Below are 23,205 nucleotides of genomic sequence, written 5' to 3'. Positions count from 1 at the left end.
CGATTGGGTCCCACCCTGACAATTCTCCAATGAGTAACTGATTGAAATTGTTACCAATAAGGAAGGCAGCCTTCCCCCAGAACCTCAATCTTTCTCAGAGCATCCACTGTTTAAAACAGGTGTCAGGTCCTCCTGAGGTCCAAAGTCAATCCAAATAAGGAAGATTTCTATAAAACTTGGTTGAAAGGCACTTTCTTTTACTTCAGTGTCTTATATTTGAGGTAGGGATAGAGTGAGGAGAGGAAGAGGTTAAATCAGGGATGTTGGCACATAGTTGTAGAGCTGTAATGACAGTTGCATGATTTTTTGGGGGAGTGCAAGGACGTCCCTGCGTTGAAATGCAATTTTCACAGGAAGATATGCACAGATCAGAGTATCACAGCCCCATACAATCCAACAGTTTGATTAGGTGAATGTGTATGGAATTCACCAAGGCAGAGCTCCTTAATTTGGGATCCAGGATGTTTCCTAAAAATACAAACTCTTGGGACCAACTCCAGATCTTTTGAAACAATCTCCCGGAATGAGGCTGGGCTTGCGCCTTTAAGCGGGCTTTCTGGGTGATTCTTAGGCACACTAAAGTTTAAACCCACCAGAGACCTTCGTCAGTCTTACTCATTGATGTATTGTCTGAGTGCCTAGAACAGCAACTGGCACAGCTCAATAAATACCTGTTGCATGAGTGAAGACCTTCAGTGTTTGAGGCACTTGGAGGCTCCAATTATAGCTGTCTTCCACACCATCTAATCCACAATGCTGTCACAAAGCAAGTATAATGTCATATTTCAAAAGGGATCTCTCTAGCAAGGCTGTGGGGCACGGAAGTTCCCCCATCTCCTTCCAATAGTGTCAGCAAACTGTCCCCACCTTAACAGGTGCGCATATAGGTGCCTCCCTGCCTATACTTAACTGCAAAAGCTGTGACAGAATCATGCCTCATAACGTTGCATCTTTGAAAAATAAAAATGGAAAAAAGGGATTAATAAAAACATTTAAGGCGTTAAGTAGGACCCTAGAACCAGCATGTGAGTAAATATCTCTGCTTACCTCCCAAACTGAAGCTAGGCAAACTTCTATAAGCTATAGTTTTATTTGTAGGCAGAATAGCCAAGGAATCAAGTTTCCTTCCTAATCATTCAAACCGCAGGAAAGAGAAGACATGGATATTCAGTCTTGCTTTTGTATATATACTGTGCTAAGATTATATGTAATGATTTATTAAGAACCCACTGCATCCTTAACAGGTAGATGGATAAAGAAATTGGTACATCTATACAATAGAACACTACTGAGCGATAAAAACTATTGATACACACACCACATGAATCTCAAATGCATTACGCAAATGGGAAAAAACCGACCTCAAAAGATTACGTACTGCATGATTTTCTTTCTAGGACACTCAGGAAAAGGCAAAACTATAGAGAGGGGACAGGGAACAGTGGTTGCCTGATTAGGGGTTAGGAGTGAGGGGCAAATTTAACTATAAAAGGATAGCACAAGGGAATTTTGGGGGGTGATGGAACAATTCTGTATCCCGGTTGAGGTGGTGGTTAACAGGAATCTATGCATGCGTTAGAACCCGTGGAATTGTACATCAAAGTGAATTTACTGTATATAAATTATACTTAAAAAGAAAACCCATTGTACACACAACATAAACTCATTAGGTCTCCGAGGCACCTTCCTTCCCTTGATCAGTTTATCAAAGTGGGAAACATGTGAACAAGTGGTCTTGGAGCATATATTAAAGTGAGGGAACACTGTTAATACCGTTTGGTTTATACTAAGTACATCATATCTGGTGCCAAATTTAGCATGTTACAAACCAGAAACCGCTTTGTAGAAAATTCCTTTATTATAGTGCAAATAACTTTTAGCAGTGACATAATAATGTAAGAACACATTTAGCAACATTTTACACCACGCAGTAAATAAGAAAGTGTTTCCTTGAAAATATGTCATCATAAGAACATTATTTCTACATTAATGCCGGAAAATGCCAAGGCTGTCTCTCTCAAGGCCACAGGGCTCCCTCCCTCTTTTTGGATATATATTTTTTTAGTACAAATGAAAGGATTTGCCATTTTAACAAGTCACCATCAATTCCAAGAGTGATCTCTTAGGGGTTTTGAACTGAGGTTGGCAAGATTTGAAACGGGGTTTCAAATTTTAAAAAAATAGTATTTTTCAGACAATTCTGGGACAGCCCAAAAAGCAGAAGTCACTTCTATTAATTTTTAAGTAGATATACACATTCAATTCAATTTTGATGCAGAAATGGACAGATTGTCTAAAGCCTGCCTTTCGTTCCCCCAGAGCCTGACTGTTATTTATATTCCTTGGTTTTGGTCATATTGCAAAATTAGGCTCTGGTCAGAAATAACTCCTTACATACCCAAATGCTCTCCTGTGAAGCTTTAAATTGCACTTTCCACCCTGAATTCCCACCTTATACCTCACATGCCAATGAGAGGCAAGAACACTGTTTCCAGTTTCCAGCTAATGATTAACACAGCCCCCCTGCTAATTTCGTTATACCTGAATCAAACCATCACATCATTTAGATTAATTCCAACAGGCTTAACCAAGAGGTTCCCACTGGCCTCCCAGAGAAAGGAAGGGTTAACAGTGTATCTTCACACTAAGCTGCGTAAGGGCTCGGCCGATAAGCAGTTAGCCGATAGGTAGAGAGAACAGTGTCATTTCCAATCAACACACCCAGCTCCTCTGGTTTCTGCTGAATTATGCAGTGCGTGGGGATGGACAGCCACTCAAAGGAAACCTCCCGTGGGGGTCTTCCACCAAAACCCCTACAAATATAGTTCAGGGTGCCCTCTAAATGCCTGTACAAACACTCCTCAAAATCTAGTGGCTTGAGAAGCCACGAGAAGTTAATCATAGACTTGAAAATACCTGGAGCCACAGAACAGCCCTCTTGGCTGAACATGGCTGATTAAGTCAGCTGGTACATAAAGCTTTTCAATGCTCAGCCAGTCTCGTTGGATAAAGTATCTTCTTCTATAACACAGTGGAACTGTGCTAAACAGTTTCAAAGTTGAGAAGAACCCAAATACATCACCTATAAAAAATTCACAATTTTAGGTTGCTTTTTCTTAAGACTTTGGTACTGAAACACTGTCTACATTCTCGACACGTGAAAATGACGTGGCCACTTCCGTGTCTCTGCATGTTGTGTAAAAAATACTCCAAAGCAAAGCAGGGCAAGGACGTGTCATAACATGATGCAGTATGCTGTACAAACAAAACCTAAATTATATATAAATACACCCCCACCCCAGCATCCCTCAGTCCTCCCCACTACCTGACCAAAGCAATGCCAGGGGTCCTTCTCTCCAGGGCCAATGCACTTTGTGACGTCCAGTGCCCAGGACTCCGACCATCCCTTGCCGTGTGGTGACATTTACAGTACTGCAGGCTCCTCCCGATGACGCTCTGCTGTCGGATGGATCAGTTCCACAAGTGCACGGAAACTCTTCCAGCTTAAGTGGAAGCATTCATACTATTGGCTGGGCTCAAGAGACCTGGAGTTCTGGGAGTTAACCTTCCAGATAAACTAACTGGATCATTTCCTAATCCGGATCCCCTCTTATCCTAATGTCTCAGCACAGCCAACACAGCGGGAAGCATCCTCTCCTCTGAAGCTCCAAAGGCATTGCTTAGGGACATTGGCGAGGGTCACATAATAAAAGTAATACAATGAGCTAACAGCTTAAGTTGATATAAATTACTTCCAAGTAAGTTATTTGGGGCCACTTGCTTCTGCTTTACATTGCATTCCAGAATCATTTTCATAGTATACTTTTAAAAGTTTATATAACAGTTATTTTAAAAATTGTCTATGCAATCATCTGTTATATGTTTTCAATCAGTTTAATAACAACTTAATGAGCTGTTATAAAGACCTAGGAAAAAGTAGTTAATTAGTCTTAAGGAAGCCAATACTGTGCTAATTCACAGTAAGGAGAAAAAGTCACGTAAATAGAATTCATGTAATCGTCGATTACTTGAAAAGCAGTTTTATCGAAATGTTGCCAAGTTTTCCCAAAAGCACTTACAGCAATTTATATCAAGAGATCCTAAGTTTAGGGGTATGGAAGATACAATTCTTTCATGATTGTAATAAGTAATTTTCCCCTTTGGACCTAAGATATTTGTACATTCAAAAGTTCATAACTTGTTTTTGAGACATTAATCATTCCCTAATACATACACTGAGTATAAATAAATAACTCCGAGAAAGCTTTCAAAATCTGAATTAACATTATGTTGTGCAAAAACAAACAAAAAAAAAAAAAAAAAAGAAGAAACCAGAAAAACAAAACCAACCAAACCTCGAACAACCTACATTCTATGTAAATACCCTGACTAAAATGTTGGTTGTGCTACACGATCCCACTTCAGTGCAGAAATGAGTTGATTTCGGTGTACCGTCTTTGTTGTTGGTGGTGTTGTTTTAGGTCTTTAGCACTTTTGTTTCTAAGTATCACCTTGTTTTGAAAAGATGAATAACTTGTTACCAAATCACAAATTATCACAAATCCATGTCCGTTTAGTCTGAATAAAATCCAGCATAAATGTATTACTTGGTTCTGGAAATAATGGCTCGGTGTCTTTGTTCTGACGGCTTCCTAAGGGCAAACCACAGTCTGAAGTTGCCATTTTGGGTCTAAACTGCACAGAAAGAAGAGACAGGGAAGCTTGCTTTTTTGTTTTTGTTTTCTTTTTAAGTCTCCAGATCTTGCTAGGACACTTCTTCCAGACCGACAGTCAGATAGTCGTGGCACCTGATCCTATTTGAAACGGAGGTGGTTTAAACAGTGTCAGCCAAGCTTAGTGATCTGGAGGTCCCCGTTTATCTTTATGGTGTCGATTGCAGATAACGTTTGAATGCGGTGGTAAAAATCAAAAAGTTGGTGTCCATCCACAAACACTCTGAAACGTGGGTGCTCACAAAGAATTTCCACCTGGAAGAAACAAAATCATCATCCATCTCTTCTTTTTTTTTTTTTTTTTTTAAATCATCATCTATCTCAATTCACAATTTCACTGAACCCTGCTGGGGAAAACAAATAAATAATACTTAATTTTAGAGAAAGGCACCATCTTCAGTGGTTCTCAAGCATCGGGGTGTACTAGACTCATACAGAAGGCTTGTTACGACACAGATTGCTGGGCTCCACCCCCCAAATTATCCACTTAGTAGGTCGAGGGTAAGATCTAAGAATCTGCATTTCCATCAAGTTCCAACACGATGCGGGCATGGCTGGAATGAGGAACACACTTTGTGAACCATTGCTCTATGCTATTCAATATCCTTTAAAGATTTATTCATGCTTTAATTTCTCCCTTCTCCTCGTACTCCAGAAAGGGACATAAAGTAGCATATATTTATTTATATGACACATAATGTCTCCACTGTCATCCCCTGAACCATTTTTTTCTTTTTAAAAAAAAAATAATTATTTTTGAGAGAGCGTGAGCAAGAGAGGGAGGGGCAGAGAGAGAGGGAGACAGAGGATCTGAAGCAGGCTCTTTGTTGACAGCAGAGAGCTCAATGAGGGGCTCAAACTCATGAACTGTGCGATCATGACCTGAGCTGAAGTCGGATGCTTAACTGATGAAGCCACCTAGGTGCCTCCATCCCCTGCACAATTCTGTCCTACCCTCAGAGAAGACCCTAACAAAGCAGAACCAGTACCCCCTTAGTAGCATGTAATAACAGTCTAGACACTCAAACATGGTAAACACTACAGCAGAGAGGAGGTAATTACCACTGGACCAGGTGTAATTAACAAGGCTTTGTTAAGCTAAACAGAAATGCTGATTCCATATGGCAAAAGCTTTTTCTTCCTCTTTTCCTCAAGTAATTCACCATACATTTTAATCATTGGTTCTGTACTATGTATTCATTAAAAGCACTGGTGGCTCCCATGCAAGAAGAGACTTTATATGTGATATTAGTCACAGTTAATACATATTATTACTAAAATTGTATCACCAAGAAGGGCTGATTTCATTTCAATTTGGTTGTTGGGGAGCATTATATTCTTGGCCGTCAGAAGCTCTGGTTACTCATACTCATGAGCTACGCATTAAGATTCATCATTGAGAAAGTGTCACGGTCAAAAAAACAAAAAAAGGAAGAAAAAAAACCTGTCACAGTCAAGAGGAGTCTAAGGGGTCATTACCATTCTAGAGAAGGGGGAGGGCACGGGACATGGACAGGGTTGCCTTCCCCAGGCTACGATGAGAACAACAATCTTGATTCTATCACTGATGTAGACCTCGTGGATTCTTATTCCTCCCACTACTTCTTTATAAGGCCCTTGTAAATTTCTAGATGAAGAGCAACAGGTTAAGGATAGCTGTGCTTTTAGTAGGCTTATATGCAACAGGGAGCTTTTAACTGAGTTGTCATTATTGTGATGTATGTTAACAAGGTATAATGCAGACAACTTCATCACCAGGACTGATAGTTCAGTAAATCCTTTCCTAACACATTACCCACACTACTTGCATCTCTTGGTGTTGGCCTTCATAGAGGAAGGTGCTACTCATATTGCTTGGTTGGATGGGAAGTTTGGGCTGTGCTTCCTGCCCACGAGATAGTGGAGAGCCAATTTATACTCATCTAGGCCCCAGAGAAGGAGTCTGTCAGCCACACAGCCTGTGGCAATAAAACACACTGAGGCTACTTAACCCAGAGGCAGAAACAGGACCAGGCCACACAGGCAAAAGCAACAAGAAACAATGAAAAGATCATCACTATATTCTTTAAAAGGTCACAACCAATAAGGCTTACTACTCCTTACAGGTTGAGGAAAATTCTAGCACTTACTATTATTTATTAATCAGGTGTTTCGGGGCCAGTATAGATTACGTTCCCAGTACTAGGTTGAGTACTACATAGAAAAGTATTTATTCTTAGCAAGCCAGACATGGGTTTATTTACTAAATGTACTAGCTAAATAGAGCCAAGAGCTAGTATGGTATTAATTCCTATCAGCAAACAGAGCTCTTTTGATCTTTTTTTCTTTTTTTCGCCGTCAGGTGACAAATTTCCTGGACATGCAAAAATTCTGGCTGCTTAAAGCCTTCTTGGCATACACTGCAGGAGAACAGCATCATCACCCTGCCAGCAGTTAGAGTTGAGGCACTCGAGGTACTCACCCTGAATGGCTGGTCTGGGATGAATGGAAAGTAAGGGATTGCTGACTGTTCTTCACCTCTTTCCCCAGATATACAAGAATTTCTGAGTAGCTGCCGGTCTGTGAACACAGCTTTGAGTTCAATTGCCACGTCGGCGGGAGGGTCTTCAGAGTCACCACAGGTCAAGCTGATGGCAAAGCTGAACAGAAAATTACCTCGTTAATCAGGGTTGGCCATGACAACACTTGTCAATAACTCAGGCCCCCATACTTGCTCCTTCTTCTCAGGGTGTGTTTGCTTTTAATGGGCCACTTTTTACACAGGGAATTGGGCTACATATGGAGAAGGAGGATTACAATCAAGCCAGGCGTTTTGATACCTAAAGGAGGCTTTGCAAAAGGACTGATATTAGGGATGTCAGATACTTCAAACCACCCACACATCTGTACCTTAATCCATTTCAGAATTCTCAGAAGAAGCCCCAGAAACTGACCAGGGGAATAATATCTTGTAAAGTCTGCTTGCCATTTACATTGACAGATCTTGCTCTAAGCACCATGTTTAAAAACCCTTAGAAAAAAATCCTTTGGCCTCCCTAAGGGTCAAAGAGAAAATGATGTGGGCCTATATTTATAATCTCTGATATAAATAGCTGTCTGGACAAATGATGGCTAGGATTCATACACATTCTTTTCATGGGAACATGGTACTTTCTTGGCGCTTCTAACTAGCAACACTGGCCACAGGGAGAGGAGGAGGGGCAATAAACCACAACAAGAGTGGGCGCCGCCTTGTAACTCCCTGATAAGCCTTCCCGTGACAAGGACTCTCTGTCTTACCTCTCTGGGTTGAGGTCTACGATGCCCATCACCAACACCTTCTTGCCTGGTCTCATGCCACCCTTAATGTGCCCACAAAATGGAACTATCTGCAAAGGATGACAGGAGAAGCAGGAAGTTTACAGCCTGTAGGGGAAGAGCCAAGCCCTCAGATCCTGGGGACCTGACTCATTAGAAAATGCAGTTAGAAAGAAAATGGGTACAGGCGGAGACACAGAGCACATAACTAAATCACTTACCAGTCGTGGGAAGTACACGTCGGCTTGAACTGGAGAGCCCAAAGAGTTGTTTAAATGCCCATCATCTAGTTTCTAAAAATAGAAGCACACAGATTGGCTTTCCAAAGGCTCTAGTTTTGGGGGTGGGGGCGGGAGAGGGGAAGGGGAAGGGGTGGGGAAGAACCTACAGGGATCTGGCTGAATCCAGCAGCCTTGGCAGGACACAGGCAGCGTCTGCAAATGCTGCCACCTCACAGCCCATTGAATAGCCGCAGAAAGCCCCGGAACAAAACCCGTCCTTTCCACCTGGTAGCTAAGCTTCTGAAGATCCCCAGACCTTCAGATCTGGATCAAAATCCAGGTCGAGGCACACCGGGGAGCCCGAGCCCCGCGTCGGTGGAGGACAGGCCCCTCTTTAAATGCAAACGCCTCTGGACCCGCTGTCGCCCAGGCCTGTCCCGAAGGACGTGGCTGGAGTGCAGGGCCGCGCTCAACTTCTCTCGGGAGCCCCCGGGCCAGACCCATTTCCAAGGGGGAATCCCCGGGACGTCGGAGGCGGCGGCGGGGCGCGCGCCCCAGACACACTCACACACGCGCACACTCACACGTGCAACGTGCACACACCTGGCCGCCGGCTGCACGGCATCGAGGGGGCTGTCGGTCACCCCCATGCCGCCGTCCGCCCCCACGCACGCTCCCTCGGCTGCACCCGGGGCGCCCCGCCTGCCCCCCAGGCCTGCCTCTCACAGCCGGCGCTCGCTAACAGGTACCCGGCGCCTTCCCACGCGGGGGGCGCCGGGCTGGGCCTCAGCCACCTCTCCGCCGCAGCCAGGCTGAGCAGGCGGCGGCGTGCGGGGCCGCGGGAAGGGGGCGCCTCGCGTGCACCCCTCCGCACTCACCACCGCGGCATCGCTGTCGGCCACGGATCCCGCCATCTTCTTGCACTGCGCGCCGGGGTGCAGGGCTGGCGGCCCGGCGGCGGCGGCGGGGGACGTGGGACGCGGCGCGCGGGCGGGGATCCCGGGGCGGTCCTGCGCCGGGCGGGGGCGCGGGTCCGAGGCTGGCTCGGGCGCGCGCACACACAGGCGGGCACGCGTGCGCGCACGCCTGGGGCCAGGCGCCGACCAGGCAGGCTGGGCCGGGGAGGAGGGGGAGGGGAGCGGGAGGCGGCTCGGGCCGGGAGGTCGGAGGTGGCCGCTGCTGCCGGACCGCCGCTGCGCGGTCGGGGCTGCTTTCTTCCTCGGGGTGCTGCTGTCGCCGCCCGAGGAAGAAGGGTGGCGAAGGCCGCGTCGCGCTGGCCCTGGGCGGCATTTAAAGGTCGCAGGGGCCCGGCTCGGGAACCGGGAACAGGGCGGGGACCCAGCTGGGCTGCCGCGGCTTGCTCAGCTTGCCCTGCCCCTTGGCCATTGGAAGGTGGCGGGAGGCTGGGGCGGGAGGGACGGGCTAGTCGCAGTCGGGGCGTGCGGGAGGGAGGGCGGAGGTTCTGGGGGCTGGGGAGGTGGGGACCAGGGCCAGGCAGGTGACAGGTGCTTGTGACACTTTCGCCCCTCCCTTCCAGCCAACCTCTTTCCTTCTGTCACGTCCTGGGGCAGGTGGAACGACGGAGGCAGAGGTCAAGGGAAGACTGGAGGGTGGGAGCGGTGTCCCAGAGCTCGAGATTTTTTTCAGAGAGTAAGTTCTTTCAGAAAATTCCTACAGAGTGGAAGGGGAGATTCATTCGGCCCCCTAGGGTAGAAAGATAATGAAGTCTCTAGACTTAAATAAATAAATATTTGACCCAAAAGCAAGAGGCAGAAAGGACTCAAAGTAAGGACTTTTATATCCCAGGAGGCTAGATAACAGAATAGGCCTCTTTCTGCCCTGTGGGAGGGGGCGGGTCTGGGGGACACTGGAGACTGTCTAGGGCAGGGGTCTGGCTAAGTCTTAACCAAGTGGAACTGCCCATAGTGAATCCTTAGCCCCCATTGCGACCTGTTTTTTACAAGTCACCTGCTCTGTCTAGGGTAATAACTTTCTCACTGGAAAACTCCTTATATCCTTTGTGGAGTCAGTCATTCCCAGGGGTACATCTCTCTTTTATTCCAAGGCACAAATTCCTTTTTGGCATTTCCACATTGGGATGATTATGTAACTTCTCAGATAAAGCTGTATCAACATACCCTCTATTAGGTGACATCTTGGCTTAAGCATTCCACTGTGTGAGTCACCAGGGTGTTTTACACTAATAAGCAGGGAGCATGTGTGGCCTGCTGCAGTCCCAGAGGGGCCCTCAATGGCTCCCTTCCAGCCACTGTTCCTGGCTGTGTGTCCTGGAACATCACTGCAGCTTTTATGTCTTAGCTTTCCCTTTATGGACCAGAGCTAATAATGGTAATCCCAGTCCAGTGTGGAGAGTTGCCTGCACACATGTGTATGTCACAGTCCTATGGTTTGTGTGCTCTGAATTAGACACCCAAGTGCATCAGAACTGTGGCTCACATTTTTGCTCCTGTTTATGAGTCTTAGCGATTGTTTAAAATATTAGGCAGTTATAGGAAACTGCTGACATTTTGAAAGCACACTGGAATGTATCCCAATTTCTGAGAGTATGGTGTGGGGAAAAAAACACTGAAGTCATTTTTTGTCATTAGTTAAGCGTGACACAATACGTCTCGGTGGTTAAAGAGCCTGTGCTCTGGGTTCAAATTCTGGATTTACCGTTTACTAGCTGAGTGATCTTGGACAAGTTTCTAAGCTTCTCTGTGCCTTAGTTTCTTCATCCGTGAACCAGAGATGACAGTGATGACAATAGTTGGTTCTTGTTGGGAAGGCTGAGTAAATTGGTCCTTGTACCTTCCTTAGAATAGTACCTGGCACATAGTAGCACTTAGACTTCAAAAATACTGAGTGTTTAGGGGCGCCTGGGTGGCTCGGTTGAGCATCTGACTTCGGCTCAGGTCATGGTCTCGCGGTCTGTGAGTTCGAGCCCCGTGTTGGGCTCTGTGCTGACAGCTCGGAGCCTGGAGCCTGCTTCGGATTCTGTGTCTCTCCATCTCTCCACCCCTCCCCTGCTCATGTTCTGTGTCTCTCTGTCTTTCAGTAATAAATAAACATTAAGAAAATTTTTTATAAAAAAAATACTGTCTGGGGATCCAGCAGGGATTTTTTTTTTTTTTTGATCTTCTAGTGGGGAAAGGCAGTCAATGAATAAATAAATATGTAATGTGTCAGGTAGTAAAAGTGTTAGAAAAAGTAGGAAAGAAAGCAAGGTGGGAGAGAGGGAGAGAGAGAAAGAGAGAGAGAGGAGGTGGAATGGTGTTATTTACATAGAGGTGGTCAGAGAAGCCACCTCTGGTAAAGTGATGTTTGAGAAAACCCCAGAAGAAAGGAAAGGAGGGAGGGAATCATTTGGCAGTCTAGAAGAAGGGGTTTCTGGTGGATGGAACTGTAAGGGTCAGGATCCAGTGAAGAAAGCGTTGGGTGCTTTGATAGAAGAGACAAATAATGACAAATAGATTAGGCTGCGTAGGCCACGTGAGGATTAGCTTTCACCTAAGGGAGGTGGGAAGACATCCAAAGTTTCTGAGCAAAGGAGTGACCTAGTTTTCCCTCTGTTGTAGATATGTCCCTCTGGCTGCTGTGTGGAGTGATCTTTGTGGGGAGGGGAGGGCACAGGTGGGAGGGTAGAAGTAGGACTTCTCTACCAGGCCCGCTACGGTATAATGACGGCTTAGACAGGGTGGAAGTGATAAAGATGTGAGAAGCTGTGGGCCTTTGATATAAGTCCTAGCTGTTATCATTATGTGGCTCTGAGAGTTCATATTGCCTTCTGAGCCTGTTTCTTCACCTGCAAAATTAAGGGGTTGGGCTCTTTTGTCATTCCTTCTTAGCTCTTAGGAAGTTCTTCTGATTCCTGAAAAGATGTGTAAACATCATCTGAATTTGAATGGCTTTGAGAGTAAGTGCTGCTGAATGAAAGCAATCTTGGGTTGAATCTTCACCTTTATAAGGTGAAAAATAGTCCTTTGATTTGTTTTGTAAGTGGAGTTGAAGATATTTGGATTGCTTGGGATGAGTTTCTTACATCTTGGGAATGGGAACAATAGGAAGGTACTGAAGCTTCCCAGAATACTTTAACATGGAAAATTGCCTTTTATTCCAAAATTGCCTTTTATTCCCAAACTACTTTTTATCCCCAAAATGCTTGATTCCTTCTCAGTCTATAGAGTGACTCATTTTGAATATGAAGAGGAAGGAGAAAGCCTAAATCAAATTTTTGTTACAACTGAAGCTGAGCAGAGTCAAACTGCTTTTTACAGGGAAAAGTCATTAGCAAATTAACAAATTATAGAGCCTAATTAATTTTTATTTTTAGTTGTGTAGTGAAGGATAGGCAAACTGCCCTGTGCTTTGATCTCAGGCATTTACGTCTAAAATAACATTAACCAAGATTGTGACCCTTTTATGAGATGCAGCAGTGAAATTTCAAGATGAACCGCATTACTAGTGGAAACTGCTAAAAAGGCTCAAGAAAGGGGGAAGGCAGTCAGGCAGATGGTTAGCATCAAAAAAGAAGTATAAACAGGTCTTTGAAGGTAGAGTTTGCTGAAGGATTTTTCCAGATGAAAATAGTAGATCACTTCCTTTTTCTTTTCCCATGTAACATGTTTTATTCACACGTGTGCATGCAGTGTTTCTAATATTGGGGGGACACTACAACACTGATGTAAATTCAACAACCATTTCATGGGGATTGCTTTGCTCTATGATCCCATGGACAAGGAAATATTTGAAAAGGCACGAGTCTTGTCTTCGAGGAGCTTACAGCTCACTCTGAGAACCAGTGGCAGAAGGTAGTGGTTGGTAAGGTAATAAGGACCTCGGACCTATAGCCTGAGCACTGAGGGGGGCGGCTCTCTCCCGTTTGGAGGATTAAGGCCGTTTTCTGGAGGAGACAGCACATTTCTGATCAGATGCGTACAGCAACTTTCACAGTCCCACAAAAGCACATCTTCAAACACCACATTGCCGTTCCATCTATGGCCTGAAGTCTAAATCTCCCTGGTCTGGCAACTAGCTGAACCCCTGTGCCCCGCGGCTACGTTTTGTCTCTTGCCTGGTGCAGATAGACATGTGTCTCCTTGCCTTGCACTGTGACTGCCTTCATAGGCCTTCTGAGGGCCCTGATCCCCAAGGCCTGACTTTGACCTTCAGGCCACTAGTTTTCTGTCTGTGTGTATGTATACACTTTGGCTAGAGCAGGGTTTCCTGACCTCAGCACTGTTGACATTTTGGGCTGGGAAACTCTTTGTTGTGGGGGGCTGTCCTGTGCATTAGAGGACATTGAGCACTAGATGCCAGTAGTAACACTCCCCTACTCCAAGTTGTGATAACCAATGATGTCCTCAGACATTGACAGCTGTGCCCGACGGGGTGGCAGTGGGGAGTGCAAAATTACCCCCAACTCAAGACCGGTTGTCTGCAATGTGCTTTAAGATTCCTATCATTCATATTTTTATACAAGAAATGAGATTTCTCCAATCTAATCTCGAGTAGAAACTTTGCACACCAGGGGCGCCTGGGTGGCTCAGTTGGTTAAGCATCCGACTTCGGCTCAGGTCACGATCTCGCGGTCCGTGAGTTCGAGCCCCGTGTCGGGCTCTGGGCTGATGGCTCAGAGCCTGGAGCCTGCTTCCGATTCTGTGTCTCCCTCTCTCTCTGCCCCTCCCCCGTTCATGCTCTGTCTCTGTCTCAAAAATAAATAAATGTTAAAAAAAAGAATTAAAAAAAAAAAAAGAAACTTTGCACACCAGAAACACCTGGCTTTGTATTCTGCAAGTCGTTTCTTCCTGACACTGCAAGAGCACTTCACAAAGGGTCTCATGAGGAATGCCTGACATGAAGGAGGGCCTGTGAAGGCCCATGTACATACAGCCCCCAGCTCAGAATGCCTTTGTGATATTGAGAATTTTACACTCTGCTTTATAATATTGCCATGTTTATTTTTGATAAACCCAATGTGCCCTTTCTCCCCTTGAATACAGTGAAATTGAAGCATCCCAACGCTTAACTTATTTTATACTGTGGCTCGATGCCCTCCCCACCCCAGACCCCCCAAAATGGTTGCAGCCCATTTTGAGGAGGAAAACACTGCTCGGTTTTATAGGCCTTTCAGCCTTTCAACTCCCCATAATTGTTTTTGTCAGGCCAGTCTCTGCTCAAGAGAAATATTCATGTAAGCAGCAAAACATACAAAGTCAGCGTTCTTTTGTTTACCTAGTTAGGTAGGAGGGCGAACATTTATCAAGCTATTTTTCTATATTTCAATACATGATTACAGTTCTTAATTATTTTAGGAACTATGGTCACTGTTATCAAATAATTATTTCAGACACGCACAAATCTGTGATGTACGAAAGTAATTAGGGGACAGACATAAAGCTTGGCAGTCAATGCCAGTTCCTAACCTTTCATTATTTTCGGTTTATTTATGAGGAAACTAGAGTCAGCCTCCTGCCTGTGTTTTAATTACTTTAGCACAAGAAGGATTGATTTCAGAAACCATCCACGCTGAAGAAGATAATAATGAACCCATTCCCCGGAGGAGTTCGGGGCTTCAGAAGTACTTGCTGTTTCCTACCCTGGGGATGTCACTGTGGGCCCTTTAGCGTGTCTGGGAGTTCCTGGGGTGTACCCTGTCCCAAGAGAGAGCTCACTCCTGGGAGGGGTAAAGAGAGCTGACGGAGCAGTGAACGTATTCTGCCGAGGAAAACATAAAGAACACTGCTTTCGGCGTTTGGAGCCAGCAGCATGAATGAAAGATATTTTAAGATTCTTTCCAGCATGGCATTGGGCGTATCCTGAGAGCTGAGGATGCGCTTCTGCGCCTTCTCCCCAGCCTCACCTTTCGGCAATCCCAAGAGGTGGATCTGGTCTTAGGGGCCAGCCTTTTTCCAACAAGGAATGTGACGGGCCTGTGTGACGGCGCCCCAGGCCTAATTTCACCCCTGTCATTATGCTGGATGTTTCTGTTTTCATTTGCTGGTTTATTGTCCTCCTTTTTATTGCCTCTGTGACTTTACTTTCTTGTTGTCGAGTGGCATAAAGGGTGTCTTAGTTTTGTAGTTTCATGGAAACTTGCACGGCTTGGCCAGCTGGGAGGAGACCAACATTCAGATGTAGCGGTCATTTGGAAATCCCAGCTAGTGGGCAGGGAAACTCTGGCCGCATGCTGCCAGGGAGTCTTTTGGTTTGTAGAGAAATGTGTTTGGGTGACACAGACTTCTGGGTTTCTTAAAGGGTGAACTACGCCGAGTAGGGATGAACACAGCACAGCTTCTGAACGCGGACTGCCAGCCAGGACAGACCCGGAAATTAATTAATTAATTAATTTTTCAATATATGAAATTTATTGTCACATTGGTTTCCATACAACACCCAGTGCTCATCCCAAAAGGTGTCCTCCTCAATACCCATCACCCACCCTCCCCTCCCTCCCACCCCCCATCAACCCTCAGTTTGTTCTCAGTTTTTAAGAGTCTCTTATGCTTTGGCTCTCTCCCACTCTAACCTCTTTTTTTTTTTTCTTCCCCTCCCCCATGGGTTTCTGTCAAGTTTCTCAGGATCCACATAAGAGTGAAACCATATGGTATCTGTCTTTCTCTGTATGGCTTATTTCACTTAGCATCACACTCTCCAGTTCCATCCACGTCGCTACAAAGGGCCATATTTCGTTCTTTCTCATTGCCATGTAGTACTCCATTGTGTATATAAACCACAATTTCTTTATCCATTCATCAGTTGATGGACATTTAGGCTCTTTCCATAATTTGGCTATTGTTGAGAGTGCTGCTATAAACATTGGGGTACAAGTGCCCCTATGCATCAGTACTCCTGTATCCCTTGGGTAAATTCCTAGCAGTGCTACTGCTGGCAGACCCGGAAATTTAAACTCGGCATCCAGATTTGACCAACCAAAGAGATTCAGAGAAAACAGATTTCATGTATTTATTCATTCATTTATTATTTATTTATTATTCCTTATGGAGCCGGGTTCTTTGTTGTCAGTATGGTCATTTTTTACTTTCTTAAAAAAAATAAATAAATAAAAGCAACCATACACATGCTTGCACTTAAAATACTTGCCCTTCTCTTCATATGAGTTTCTTGGGGGTATCTCTAGTCTCCTCAGATTGCAGATTCCTCCCCTGCACCCTGCCTCTTCCATCTGAGAAGGTTCAGAATGGGTCTAAGCGCTCCTTGCCAATATGGCAGCATAGCCCAGAAAATAAAAATGAAATGCTTTGGATCCAGAGGCTGGTTACGTTCCACTTCCAATCAGATAACACATTTTCTATCTAAATTTAGATGATCTGCTACGCATTTATTTTAGGCCTGAATTGTTCAAATGATTAATTTATCCCACAGAGAAAGATTAAATGAAGAGTTGAAGAAATGCTTTAAATTGCAGAAGAAGTTCAAGTTGGCAGTCTACACTGATGAAACTCACATTTTCTTCATTCACAGCCTTGGCCGGCGTTGGCTCAGTGTTGCTCCAATACATAAGAACTAGTCGGAACTCTATGAATTCAGGACGGCTTGGGCTGGGCACGGATTTTCAAGATGCCTGGCGAGCCTGCGCGTGTGTGTCAAGGCTGGGTTGAATGGGGGCGGAAGGAAGATCTTCAGCTTTTCTGAAAAGCCAATCCTCATTTTAATTACCAAGAATAAACACAAGTTACTTGGAGAGAGAAAACAAAGTAGCTGCCCGTGCTTGTTTTTGATCCCATCCATTTAATGCCAGGGAAAACTCCATCAGGAGAAGAGAGGAAACTCATGCTTTAAAAAATTGTGTGTGTGTGTGTGTGTGTGTGTGTGTGTGTGTGTGTGTTTTAATGAATGAGGCAGAGACACAAGTATTAAATTTATATCCTCTGAAGCTTTCTCTGGTAACAGATGTTCCCCTTAACACTGATCTGGAATCTGCCCTCCCACAACTGGATTCCTGGCCAGTTCTGCCCACCTCACACATGGGTTGCATGAGCACTTAATGATGCAAAATAGCTCATTTCCCTGGTAATCCCAGCTTCTCCCCTGAGCAGGTTGGTCTACTTCCTTCCTGGCCTTGCAGACCCCTCCCTACTCCTTCTGTTAGCCCTGGGCTCTCCTGGACCAGTTCTTCCTCCACCTGGCTTGAATAAGTAGCTTCTTAGTCTGAAAGAAAATTAAGGACAAACCAACACATCCTGTTTACATTCAGTTCTTTGGAAGGCAGAAGTCCCTGTCTTTCAGGAGGCCAATGCTCCTCCTTTTCTCTTTTAGTCACCGTTGACAAACTGATGCCATAGCCAGGACAGGCCAAAAAATGATTATCATCCCATTTCAAGCCAAGGTGATATAGCTAACAATTATCCTAGAGATGTTACAACCAAGGGTTGGCTCTAGATGATTTATACAGACGAGCCAATGCCAGCTGATACGCTATAGAGAGAAATAAGAAGGAATGGGCTTGGTGAGAACACAGGATGGATGCAATTTCTGAGTGTGGGCAGGAGGAGTATTTTTTCAGGTCTGGTGATGGTTTTAACCTACAGTATTGTTCATTCTCAGTGCCTTCACAGTGGCACATGAAATAGCCGCAGGTTCACCTAAAAGCCCTTTGAAATAATGACACAATGCTAAAATAGAGCATCACCCAGGAACCTGGGAGAAGCCATATCTTTTAGTAGATTGTAACTCAGCTTCCTTCTTCACTGCTGAGCTTGTGTTTAGTCAGCATGGTCTTTTAGAAAATAAGTTGTGTGACGTCAACACTCCTTAAGATCACTTGCTGGGGTCTCATCGTATTTAGAATGAAACCCTAATTCCTTTCTGTGACTTTTAAGGCCTATAGGATCAAGCCCCATGTTCCCAACTTCACCTGGAGGCCACATTCTCCCTCAGCTGCTCTTCAGCCCAAACTGGCCTCCTGGTGTTATCCCCCCGACAGCCAAGTGCACTTATTCCTCAGCGTCTTTTCATTTGCTGTTCCTCTTCGGGAATGTGCTTCCCTAGACACTTTTCTGGCTTCTCATCCTGAAATTCCTAAATGTCACCTTCCATGAGAGGCCCTTCCTAATTTAGGCCCTTACCAGGGCTCCTTACGGTCTCCTCATCTTCTCCACGGTATTTACCTCCGTCTTTGGTTGTCCTGTTTATTACTTGGTGTGGCCTTTCCACACCAGAGGGTAAGGGCCTTGAGAGCAGGGTCCTTTCTTTCTTCTTCACGAAGTGAAGTGAATCTGGGTACAGCCACAATTCGCAGATGAAATACAACCTCAGAGCTGTTGAGGACTCCAGGGTCCCCAGGCCAGAGTCCACTCATTTCCCTCCTGTTACACAGCCTGAGAACAATCTGCCCTGGGTTGTAAAGACGGCACTGAGCGTTCTTCCCACCGCTGAGAAATCTTGATTCTAGAAGCCATATAGGGGCTATGTATAAAGTCATGTTAGACATTGGGAAACATTACTGAACCTAACTTTAAAATGTCACAAAATACCCTTGCAAGCAATAACAAGTTGAGTTGGTAAGATGAAGCACAGAAAAGATAGTAGTGAAAAAAATATCCTGAAGCGTAAACATAGCAATACAATAGTTATACTAGCATCATTGTTTCCTCATCCCGATTAGGGAGATTCTGAGGCTCTTTAAAATAACCTGATCGTGAACATTAATTATAACATCTTCTCTAAGAGGGAGGAGCAGTGAAGGTACTGCCTTTCCAGATTCCTTATTTAATTTTATTTAACAAGCACTTACAGAGTGTTCACTGTGCTCCAGGTAACTGTGTAAATCCTTGGCAAATGCTGTCTCGGGTTGAGGTCTTTGGAAGCAATCGCTGAAACAGAGTTTGGGATGTGAGATGCTTATTAGGGATGGACACCTTTGAAGAGAAGGGGAGAATGCAGGAAGATGTCAAATTGCAACGCAGGCTCAACAAAGCCTCAGCTGGCCGACCTGGCAGGGAGCCTGAGGCAAGCGTTGCCTGTCAGTGTCCTGTGCTGGACTAGAATGGGTGGCCTTTATATCCACCCCCTCCCCCCCTGCCCCTCAGATGTGGGCTCCCCTGGGAAGGGCATGACCTCTGGCGTGTCTGCCAGCCCAGACGCACTGAAGTCGCTGAGAGCTGGATTCTTCTTACCATCCTTTCTGTACCTGAACAGCAGGTCCTCCCTTGAAGGGGGATCTGGGCAGTGAGTGCACTTCTGTGTCTGTTCAAAGATGAACTCATTTAACCCACAGGACAACCCTATGGGGTAGGTCTTTTCATTATTCCCATTTAGCAGATGAGAATACTGAGGCATGGAGAGATTAGCTAACTTGCCAAATTAGGTCAGGTAGCGGAGCTGAGATTTGACCCAGGCAGTGTGGCTCTAGAATCAGAGCTCTTAACTACTCAGCTATGCTGTTTTAGCTACTCAGGAAGGGTTGAAGAGAGCCTAAAAATAGTAACAGCAGCAATATTGTTTGTTATTGGTTCTCTCTAAGGTCCTGGGTGCCTGCTCGTGTGTGTGTGTCTGTGTGTGTGTGCGTGCGCGTAAGTACATGCCTGGTGCTGGTGAATTTATTAAAAACAACATCAAAAGAATGATAATTTTGTATTGCCTGCTACATTTGAATATTAAATCCTGCCTGTGAAAATCTAAGAATCAGGACTAGATGCTGAGGGGCAATGACTGGGCTTGAATTCCAGAACAAGACAACACGGGCTAGGCTTCTTACGTTGGCCTGGAAGGAGGAAGGGCTCCTTTGGAGTTTAGGGCAAGAGAGTGAGTAGGTGGAAGAAAGGCTATAAAATGCAGGGTGAGGCCAGTCCTGTGCTTTGCTGGTCACGGGAGTGAGGTGTTAGCTAAAAGAGCCCGAAGGAAAAGCAGGTGGCACCACGGGAAGAGGGTAAAGGAAGGAGAGTGAGCTTCAGCAGCTGTGAGTGAGTGGGCCCTGGGCCCTTCGGAGGGTGTGTAAGGTAGTACGACACTGTCAAGGACCAGGAGGGCACCAGAAGAGGTAAGAGCCGGGGGCCTGGGCTGCTCCGCAGAGGAGAAGTGTGTGGACTTAACCAGAAGAGGAGAGAAAAGAGGAAATTCAGCAGAACATCTTTTCCATCACCATTTTTGGCATTATACATACACATACCCTTTTAAAGATATTTTTAATTTTTTCATGTTTATTTATTTTGAGAGAGAGAAAAAGAGGGAGACAGAAAAAGAGAGAGAGAGAGAGAGAGAGCACAAGCAGGGGAGTAGCAGAGAGAAAGAATCCCAAGCAGGCTCCACACTGTCAGTGCAGAGCCCAATGTGGGGCTCACTCCCATGAACCGTGAGATCATGCCCTGAGCTGAAATCAAGGGCCGGGCACTCAACCGGCTGGCGCCTCTTTTAAAGATACTTTTAAATCATTTCCAATATTATGGAATTAGACTTCTTACTTCTAAAGACCAGGCTTAGGCAAGGGAGATATCCAAAGATGATAAGTTTTATTTTGGATGAAGCAGAATACACACTCCCCCCCCCCCCCCACATGCAATTCTATTTCTGTCATTATCCTTAAGACTTTGGCTCCAGAAGATTCACTGGCTTCACGTTCTTTTTACAGGAATTTGGTAAAATCCCCTCTTTGAGCCTAATAGTGAAATGCTGTTTGAAACCCTCTCTACCTTTATTTGCATATGAAATCCTGGTCCAAAAGGCTGGAACAAAATTTGGTAGTAAGTGTTCGTCGCATAACTAGTCAGCAGGAATAACATTCAACAATATGCCATGTAAACTTCCCAGCAAACCAAATGTGTCTTCTGAGCCAGAGGGATTAAAGGATTCTACTTGGGATCTGAATAAAGATCATTCTTGCTACTGAACTGTGTCGCCATCATTGACCCTTATGTTAATGTGTTCTTTTCCTTCACACCTGCTCTGTCACCTTCTCTTATGGATATTTCAACAAGATTTACCCATTTCACAACACATGAAGCTATCTTAGAAATTTACCCTGTAGCTCACAGCATAACAATACTCTAAAGAATTCACACACTTGTGAATAAGGCAGGAATAAGTCTGGAGGGCCATCGTCTAGGAGGAGGGGTTGAGTGATGGTGGAAGGGAGAGGAACCATTTGGGAATTTTTCATGCCCTCCATTTCTCTTGGATGATTCTGAACTGCCTTTCTGCAGTCACTTCTAGTTGGGGATAGTACATGGGACCCAGTGAAAATATGCCCTAAACCAGGTAGTACTCAAAAGGCGAGCTGTTTCAGGATTTGAGATGCCTATATTTTAATCCTTAGACACTGCACTTGCAAGCTGCTTCTGCTTCTAGAACATTTGTCTCTTCCAAGAGCTGGATTTAGTATCAAAAAGTGAACTGTTTCATAGAATGTGACTCTTACAAGCAAAATTGGGATACGTTCTTATGAAAAATCTAAGCATTGGCTCACTTAGAGCTGAAATTGCTGGATCATAGGGTGTGCACATCTAACAGTTTTGTGGTTTCTGCTGGGTTTCTGTCCAACAATGGTTGCACCAGCTACATACATTTTCGACTCCCCTGTGTGATGCATCCCCATGCAGCTTCACCACCCTTAGGACAAATTCATTTCCCCTTCTGAAAAGCAAAGACAAACGCAACATCCAGGTCACTAAAATTCAGTCTCCAAAAGATCTTGGCTAACAGATTTAAAATGAATTTGATGGAATCCGATACGGATGCTCGGCCCTGTGCTCCTCCCCGAGATGCAGGCCCCACGCATACTCTTCAGTCTGGTGTTATCCTAGAATTAACTGCACACTTCTTTCATGAGATGACATTCCAGCTGCAAAAAGACAGCAAGGTCAGCGAGGCCTGGAAGGGAAAGTGAGTGTGGCTCATAAAACTGAGAGGCACTTAAGATTTAACAAGATTAACAAGTGCTGTCGAAAGGACCTACTGGCCTGCGTCACGGTGGGGGGGGGGGGGTAGGATGCCAGCTCAATTCTCTTGGCTTTGCTGTCACACGAGTGGAAAGCTCCTGAAAGCCTTCGTGAAACAGCAGTAAAGCTCTTGGGAAAATGTCTGTGTTTTTAATGGTATTTCTCTTGGACTTTTACGGAAGGAATGAGTCGTTCTTTTTCACTGTCCCAGTTATCTGCTGTTAACACTCTGTTGTCTGCCTTGCTGGGATGGTTATGTCTGAAGTTTGCTCAGGTTCTGACACTCAAGTCATTTAATACACAGTAAACTCACACTGGACTCTTTGGGAACAATTTCTAAAAAAAAAAAAAAAAGCCTACAGTGGATTCAGCAACAGCAAGCTGTAGAAGACAATCCATCCCTTTTTCAGGCTGTGTGTAAGTACATGGATTAGTGGAATTCACTAAAAAACTTGTCACTCAGATAAATGCCTACCAACCTTTTTTGTCACTGGGCAAAAGCAGTTTTTAGCTTTGATGACAATTGCAATTTTTCAGGACACATCATGGTTTCTGTTTTCTATTTTGAATGCCTTTTAGGCGCTTGAATTTCAGGTTGTGTCCACACAGAATCTACAGTGCTCTCTGCCTGACGCTGCAGGCGGCCTGGTGCCTCCACTGAGTCAGACACTTCTGGCTGATTACTTAATTTCCAATCACCTCTTCTTCTTTGCAAGCAGAACCCATTTGGAGGTGACGGGCTCTTTGTCAGCTAAAAAGCTCAATTTCCCAGACTTCCTTGCTGTTTATGGTAGTCGTGTAATATAGTTCTGGCCAATGGGATTTAAATAAAAGCCTGATTGATGGGGCTTTCATAAATGCCCCTGTTTCCCCCCGTAAAGAGCTGGCCTGTGTCTTTTGTTCTTTCTTCTTCATCCTTCTTTCTTACTGGAACACGGACGTAACGAAGGTAGGAGCTACGTGCGAATGATGGCAGAGCAGGAAGGTAGGAGAAATCAGTCCTTGATGGTGTCAAAACCTTTGGATGGCTAACCTTGGAGTGCTGCCTCCACAATTCTT

General features: G+C 45.0%; 1 protein-coding gene across 1 annotated transcript; it reads right to left on the bottom strand.

Moving 5' to 3' along the window:
* Window positions 1-1,839: 1,839 nt before the first annotated feature.
* Window positions 1,840-9,248, bottom strand: LGALSL (galectin like). Its single transcript, XM_042932450.1, has 5 exons — window positions 9,130-9,248; window positions 8,252-8,323; window positions 8,013-8,101; window positions 7,195-7,372; window positions 1,840-4,988 (listed from the first exon to the last, which is right to left on the bottom strand). The coding sequence occupies exons 1-5, from the start codon at window positions 9,163-9,165 to the stop codon at window positions 4,845-4,847; spliced, it is 519 nt and encodes a 172-aa protein (XP_042788384.1). The 5' UTR covers window positions 9,166-9,248; the 3' UTR covers window positions 1,840-4,844.
* Between the last annotated feature and the right edge of the window lie 13,957 nt (window positions 9,249-23,205).

This window comes from Panthera leo, chromosome A3 (assembly GCF_018350215.1).
Source record: "Panthera leo isolate Ple1 chromosome A3, P.leo_Ple1_pat1.1, whole genome shotgun sequence".
Classification (NCBI taxonomy): Eukaryota; Metazoa; Chordata; class Mammalia; order Carnivora; family Felidae; genus Panthera; species Panthera leo.
The sequence above is the reverse complement of the archived record's forward strand: the minus strand, read 5'-3'. Positions and strand labels throughout refer to the sequence as shown.